The 8345-nt window shown below is 38.2% G+C and overlaps 1 protein-coding gene across 1 annotated transcript in view; it reads left to right on the top strand.

The window, feature by feature from the left end:
* The first annotated feature begins 7183 nt into the window (after window positions 1–7183).
* The window catches only part of PTPRR (protein tyrosine phosphatase receptor type R), a 347808-nt gene continuing 346646 nt past the window's right edge, over window positions 7184–8345 (top strand). The window contains exon 1 of the mRNA XM_020990258.2: window positions 7184–7654. Within this exon, the coding sequence (XP_020845917.1) occupies window positions 7597–7654 (58 nt within the window). The 5' untranslated portion in view covers window positions 7184–7596. The remainder of the gene's footprint in view (window positions 7655–8345) is intronic.

Genomic DNA, 8345 nt, shown 5'->3' with positions numbered 1-8345 from the left:
GCTATTTTCTTGGGGAAATACAAGTAATAAATGCAAACTGTTCCCAGTTTTTAAAAGCTTTATAATCTAAATTGGGGGAGACATACCATATGTAAATGATAATGTAAAATATAACAAAAATACAAGAGGAATGCATACAAGATGTTATGAGAAGTGATAAGAAGATGAGATCACTTCCAGTCTGGGAAAATTATCTCTTCATCAGAGTTGTCACTTACTCTGGACCTTGAAGGATGAACACGAGTATAAACTATTGATATTCTCTTTAACTTTTGAGTTAGTGGGGGTAAACAGGAATATAAATACCTCTTTAAAAAGTTAACATTTTGTTTGTATTATACCAAGTATCTGAGTGAAAAGGCAGCTTTCTTTGGTAGAAGCAAGTTAGACTTAAAAGGACTTGGATTCAGATGGTGATGGTTCTATTTGCTATCCTTGGGTCCTTATACAATTAAATATCTTGGGGTCCCTAGTTTCTTCAACTGTAAAGTGAGGGCATTGGATTAGATGACCCCAAAGTTCCTTTATAGTTCTAAACCTATGATCTTATGACAAGTGATTTTTTTAAAAAAGGAATGACAAAATACAGTGTATGGAGACAGCCTTTTTTCTTACTATGAGGCATGTAGATGGTAGTATGGATATAATCCCCTCCTGGATCACTGCTTTGTCATGGCAGAAGAGCTGATTAGCTCAATGAAATGATGAGTTTTGCCATGTAGGGTTAACATTAAAAAAAAAAAAACAACCTTGACCTTAGCACATGGTCTCATCATTTCCTGGCAAATAGAGGGAGAAGAAATGGAAGCAGTATCAGATTTTATATTTTTTGGGGCTCCAAGATTACTGTAGACAGTGATTGCAGCCATGATTGTTCCTTGGAAGGAATGTATTAAAAACATATTAAAAAGCAGAGACATCACCTTGCTGACAAAGGTCCATATAGTCAAAACTATGGTTTTTTTCCAGTGGTAATGCACAGCCATGAGAGTTGGAGAGTAAGAAAAGCTGAGCACTGGAGAATTGATGCTTTCAAATTGTGGTGCTGGAGAAGTTTTTTGAAAGTTCATTGGACAGCAAATATTTAAAGAAAATGACTCTGTCTCTTCATTGGAAGGAAAAAAAGTACTGAAGCTGAAGGTTAAATGCTTTGGCCTTCTAATGAGAAGGTAGAACTCATTGGAAAAGACTCTGTTGCTGGGAAAGATTGAAGGCACAAGCAATGAACATGAACTTGGACAGACTTCAAGAGATAGTGGAGGATAGAAGGGCCTGGTGTGTTATAAAAAGTTCGGGTCACAAAAAGTTGGACACAACTGAATGACTGAACAACAACAATAATAGATATGATGCTAAGCTTAGTGTCAGAAAGATAAGTTCAAATCCTGCTTTTAGTTCTGTGATTTTTGAGACTGAACGTCTCTCAGCCTTAGCTTCATCATCAGCAAAATGAGAAGGGATGGACTTGATGGTTTCTAAAATGCCTTCCAGCTATAAATGTATGACCCTATGGTATGGAGATGTAATGATGTGTATTTTTTTTTAAATAAAATTCTTTGGCTAAGGTTTAACAATATCCACATGTGGAGAAATTATTCTTACAGTATCATTTGCCTCTTTATCAATAACATTTCTCTTTACAGGTATTGAGATCATATTTTATAGTATCTATGAAGCAATAGACTATTCTAGATTGAATAAGAAAGACATTTGGAATCAGTAGTATTTTCATTGGGAGAGGGGAGTATGTTATGTTATCTACACATGCTTATAATGTATCATGTGATGCTACTTGAGAACTTGGAGAGCAATTCACCATAGCTTTAAATTCAAACTATATTTTGGGAGGGGTCACTGAATAAAGATACTGGTTTTCACAATGCATAGACAGATACAAAACCAAACCATCTCGGGGAATTTTTCAAATGGTAATTTTATCAGAATATCATCTCAACATTTGCCTAGGCCCCAAACTTGAGTACAAATGAAGAAGAAATGGGTGAAATAAAAAACGGTCATATAAATTTAAGTAATGAGAATAGAATTTATAACAGGGTCAGAAAGGCAGCTAGAGTTAACAATTCCAATTATGGTTTGGTTTTGATGAATGAATTCATAACTTGGACATAAATGGGTTATTAGTTGTATCTTCAGAGCAGTAGCTATGCATAATTAGAGCGAGCACATCAGACAAGCCAAGTGTTGCCTATTGGCTTTGAAACATTTGACATATTCTGAAATACTAGAAATAAGTTATACAGAAATATGTGGCTATATTAATATGTAACAATAGAATAACAAAGTAGTAGTATGACACACAATAATATAATTCTAATAATGTATAATAAATTAACAAAAATTAGTGTTTTATAATGCTTGAAGGTTGCCAAAGCCCTTTCCATATGTTAACATCACACATTTGACCCCCACAACAACATTTTGAGGTATTTGCTATTATTATCCCAATTTCACAGATGAGAAAACTGAAACACGGAGAGGTTAAGTGATTTGCCCAAGAGTCTCCCAGCTAGTAAATATCTAAGCAAGACTTAAACTCAGGTGTTTCTGTCAGTCCTGCTGGCTACCCACCATATGATGTAGCAGCTTCATTATGTTATATTTTGATGTAATTGTTAGAGTGCTGAACTTGGCATCAGGAAAAAAATTCAGTCTTAAAGCAACTCTTTCAACAAGGTGTCTCACATGCGTGCGTTCAATTCCTTGATAGATGAAATCCAAGATAACTATCTTCAGCTGCCCTCTGATCATCAGTATCAAGTAATGCATAAACTTAGAAACTATAAACCTACCATCAGTGTTTGCCAATGTCATGGAGGAGCGAACTGCATAAAATCCAAATAGAAGTGGTGAGGTTATCCAGTTTCTCCTGTTTATGGAAGACCTGCTAACTGAACAGTGTCATTGTACTAAAGAGTCAATCTATCAATCCAGGCTGGAATCTCCAAGTGGATAAATAATATGTATTGTCCTGATTATGTCATGTAGTTGGATAATCATTCAGTCGGTAAACATTTATTAAGTACCTACTATGCAGCAGTCACTATGCTGGACTGGGAATGCAAAAAGAGGCAAAAGCCAGTTAAAACAGTAGTAGTCTTTCAGTACATATATCTTGATTAGACAAACCATTAGTTGGGCCAGAATTGGTAGAAAGAGAAGGCACTAGATTTGTGTCTGGAGAATTATACAGCTGATTCCATTATTTCAATTGGTTAAGAAAGCCAAGGTCCAAGTTCTATCTCTGACATATACTGACTGTGTGACTGTTTGCAAGGCACTTAACCCTTCAGTTTCCTAGGCAACTCTCTAAGGACTATAAATTACAAAGAAGGTACTGACCTGTATTGCTTGAGGGGCCTCTCTATATCAAAGAAATTTCAGATACACTTTTGATTTTTTTTTTGTAGCGTTAAATGTCTTCTTCTCCTATCAACTCTTCAAAAAAGTAGAAACATTATTAATCATTAATTATTTCCTCTGGCTTTTCATTATTCATTTTTGTTCATGTGCTTAGGAGGGAGTTTGGGTTGTTGTTCCATTTTATATATGGACAAGTCAAGTTTAAAACAATCTGCTAGGAGAAATAAGGATAAATTAGCTATTGAACACCTCAGTCCTTAAATATACAATTTATTCTTCTGTACCATTTTATTTTTTTGGCGGGGGGGGGTAAGGCAATCAAGGTTAAGTGACTTGCCCAGGGTCACACAGCTAGTGAGTATCATGTGTCTGAGGTCGGATTTGAACTCAGGTCCTCCTGACTCCAGGGTTGGTGCTCTATCCATTGCATCACCTAGCTGTCCCACCAGTCTACTTTTTATAAGCTAGCTAACACCACACCATTTCAATTGAATGTTAAGAAAAAAGGAAAAATATTAGTAAAATTTTCTTTTTCCTTCTGAAGAATGAGTATTACTTCATTGGAATAAAATTGATGTTAGCTGAAATACTGAAACTGATATCCTCACTCTTGAAAATAGCACTATGAGGGGGCAGCTAGGTGGCACAGTGGATACAGCACCAGCCCTGGAGTCAGGAGGACCTGAGTTCAAATCTAGCCTCAGACCAAACACTTCACATTTACTAGCTGTGTGACCCTGGACAAGTCACTTAACCCCAATTGCCAAAAAAAAATTAGCACTGTGAAACTCTTCATGTTGTAGTCATTCAGGAAATTTAAATAGAAGTGATAAGAACTTAATCAACATTATTACATCCTTGAAGGGAATACTCTTTGAGTGTGGTCTCATGGAAAGAAAACTAAATTTGGAGTCCAAAGACCTGGATTCAAGTCTCAGCTTGAATATTAATTAGCTGTATGCATTTTGATACTTACTACATGTGTAACTCTGTACAAATTGCTTTATCCCTCCAAACCTTAGTTTCTCCCTCATCTTCAAAAATGGGATAATAACATATGTATTACCTAGCCCACAAGATTGTAATAAGGAAAGCATTATGTGATATATTATAAAATTGTGTTATTACTACTAGTTCAGTGAATCAAATTTCTCATTTTAATTTTTTCAATGTACTTGTCCAGATAGTGATTTCATTTCTTCAGACCGGTGTTAATTTAGGACGGCCCGTCATATTCCTAGTCAGTAACAGAGCCAGAAATTGAAACTAAATGTTCTGTGTGCTGGCACAGTGCTTTAGACTGAGCCGTCTTTGTATAATCCCAGATTACCCCTATAGCACAAGATAATTGGGGACCAAGAATGGCATCACCTGTAAATTTGCATATTGCAGTTTTTAAAGAGATTAGAGAGTGATTCAAAAAGTAGAGAATGACATACTATTTAGTAGTACTTAACTTGTACTTTCATAGGATCAGTTCCACTGGTGTGTGTGTGGGTTCTGTTAGATTCCGTAAGTAATTTACATATTCTCTCTTTACAATAAATTAAATCCTAATGGCCAGTATTGCAGTTTACTTGAGAAGAGGATATTTTTACTCTAGTGCACCATTCTGGTGTTGTTAAAATGGAGAAAAAAATTACTCTTAAGGGAATGGATCTATTGCACAGTTTGAGAATTCAGGCACGTATACCCTTGGGAGCTGGAAAGAGGTACCAAGCTGCTTATTGACAAAATCACAGCCAATTACATTAATTGAAACTTACAAATCCCCCCCCACACACCCAAAGGAGGGTTGGACCTGCCTGTGGGAAAAGATGGTGCTCACTGTCTTACTGTTTAGCTATTGTTTCACTGATATGCATGTATACCCACTTCCTTTACATTATACATTTTTCTTTCATTGAAAAGCTTCCTTTTCCAGAGACCTTCCTATGCATGGAGATTAGCTGAATTTAGGGAGGGATTAATAGTAACTCTCTTTAAGGGATGATGCCCCTTCCCTGAAGGGTGGCAGCTATACCACAAACTGCTATGATGGTGAGATAGGTTAATTCTTTAAACTTTAGTTCCAAACAATATTCTTAATTTATTGAGGCTTCCAGAGAGCATGACTGCTCATCGCCAAAATGGATTTTGCCTGTCTAGTGTTTTGCTTTTTCCTACTCAAGTCACAGGAGAGCTCCAGACAAACAAAATGTCAGTATTTTAAAGGTACAACTCATTTTTCTTCTATACCAATGTAGCTCTGTCTTTTTCTACATGTGTGTACAAATCAATCAACATTTGACCTGAAATCAATTAGATTTTTACCAAGTATATCATCTAGCATCTGAAATGCTACCTGATTTAAGCTTTTTGTGTGTAGTCAACCACTAATTATCCCGACTTCACTAAATACTAAGGAAGAGAACACTCACTTAAATATTCCATTAAATTCAATAAGTATATATTTGTACATGATGTGTCTGGGATTATGTTATAACAAAATAATTAGCAGCTTTTTAAATCTAATTTTTAATCTAATTTAATCTAATTCAAGAGAAATAGATAAATGCAAGAAATGATTTTAAAGTGAGTGTAAGTGAATGCATTTTCAAGTACGAGATAATATGGGGGAATTCATCAATATGGGAATTTAAAGTGAGAAAAGATCTCTGTGGTGTGGGATTAGACATAGGTCTGCATGAAGGGGGTGTCATGAGTTGTGCAGAACCTGTTGTTAGAGAAAACGGTGAAATATATACCCTGGAGGGAAATATCATGAGCAAAAAGAAGAAGAAGAAGAAGAAGAAGAAGAAGAAGAAGAAGAAGAAAGGAACAAGCAGAGTACATTCAGAGAAATTTGAGGAAATCAAATGAAATAAAAGTATTATCTGAGAGTAATTTATTTTTCGATTTGTGTGCAGCACTTTTATTTATTTATTTTTTACCCAATGGTGTATTGGACATTACAATTCTCAGTTCTTAGGATGACTTACAAATTTTGGTATCTGAGAGTAATTTATTACTGAACTGGATGGGTTGTGGACGCGAAACCTTGAAGGTCTTAGATATAAGTAGGTGACCATCTGGCTTGGATAGTTTAAGTGCCAGCATACTTAGAGGCCTGGAAAAGATTCGGGGAGAGATTGAGGTGAGGTGAAGCTATTTTACCTTGTGGGTGCTGGTTGAAAAGGGAGAATAAAATGGAGATCAGGTAATTGTGTGGATAACCTAAAAACCCTCCACCTACTTTTGCTTCCATTTTCTGCCTTGCATTTTCAAGTAAAAGTCAGGCTGAATTGTCTGAATGATGGCATCATTTGGTGTTTTGCTTGTAGACTCAAACGGTGGTCAGAATAAAAGAAGTGAGAAGGAAGCAATGGAGAAGGGATTGGGGGTGGGTGGGACCATGAGGGAAATCGGGGCAGGATGAAGAATAAATAACTAACACCTCACTCGAGCAACCGAAAATCAGAGAACGGGAGAACCAACCTTTATCCCTGCAGATAAATCCTTTGGGATGATGCATCCAAGCAAGTCGGCCTCCTTTAAGTAAGAAATGGGGTATTTGGGCAACAAGGTAAAGCGTTATCAATATGCTTAATGCTTTCTCAGGTGTTTTTTCACCTGTCTCTCAGGCTCTTAGTCCCAGAAATTATAGTGTCTTTGATAATCCCAAATCACAGCCCCTTTTCCAATTCTGTGGGGTCTGTGTTCCCCTCTCAGCTGCTGCTAAGAGCTGGAGAAGTGGAATCCCAAGTTGAAACTCCAGTGTGGTTCTAGTACAGAAACTGGGCATGCTCAGTAGCCAAGGCAGGTTTGGGTTGCAAATAAGACGCTTTCTCACTTCACATGCAGCAGAACTGCCAGGCTGGAAAGGGACAGACCAGAAATCCATTCCCCGCCGCGTTCGCAGTGAGTGCTTGTTTCCGAAGGCGTTAACTATAATTGATCAGGCATATGTCCCAAGCCTACTTGGAACCCGACCCTGCTCCCTTCTCCCGCCCTCTCTTTCCCTCTATCCACCTCCCCTCCCCTTGGGAAACCTAGGAAAGGAGGGTTTGCTTTGCTGGATTCCGTCAGCGCCACAGACCGCTCCACAATATCCAGGGCGAGATCTAGGAATCTTCGAACACCAACAGGAAGATACTTGGCCATCGACTCTTCTTGCGTTTTGCCAGTGGTGAGATCGCCCGGGGTTGATTCTCCTCACCTCTCCATGCAGCCACTATGCAGAGAGCAATCGGCTTCCCTGCACTGTGCCTGCTTGTTAATCTCCACGCTGCAGGTAAGATACTGCCGCGCTTTTAGCCAGAGACCTAGATGAGCCTCGCAGTCGCACATGCTCGAGGACTGGAGGAAGAACCGGTCTTGGGATGTCAGGGATAGGATAAGAAAAGGGAAGGCAAGCCAGTGCCTGGTGGGAAGAGAATGAGGGACGCACCTGTTGGTGGAAAAAGGCAAGGAGCTTGAGCTAAAATTGGAACTGGTATATATACTTATATACAATATATGTATATATGTGTGCATACATCCACATGCATGTATATGTACGCATGTATGTATTACTTGAGTGCAATGAGATGCGTCGTAGACATGTCTTATTCGTAATACTAATATCCACGTTTTCATTGACCGTGCAGGATTTTGATTCCCCCAGACCTATTCGTATATGATGTACCTGGATCTGTCTTTAGGAGTGTGGTAAAGATTTCTGCTTGAAGGAACCTCCTTTATAGCTATATGTTCTCTTGGTAAGCAGGTTCAGCTAGAGCTCACATAAATGCATTGGCCCTAATCTGGTGGACCACATCTCCGCCCAAAGGATCGAAATAAATGGCCCACATCGAGCTACTTAGGCTGCTCTCCGGATCTTTGGTCCCTTTCCTTGTCAATCGAATCTTCTTCACCAATAGCTGGAATAAGTGGGCTCAGCTGAGACCCGTCCTCATGAATTCAGAACCACGGTCAGCGCCTGC

The sequence above is a fragment of the Phascolarctos cinereus genome, unplaced genomic scaffold (assembly GCF_003287225.1).
Source record: "Phascolarctos cinereus isolate Bilbo 61053 unplaced genomic scaffold, phaCin_HiC Scaffold_1;HRSCAF=81, whole genome shotgun sequence".
NCBI classification, from domain to species: Eukaryota; Metazoa; Chordata; class Mammalia; order Diprotodontia; family Phascolarctidae; genus Phascolarctos; species Phascolarctos cinereus.
Note: the sequence above shows the minus strand (reverse complement) of the source record. Positions and strands in the feature narration are given on the sequence as shown.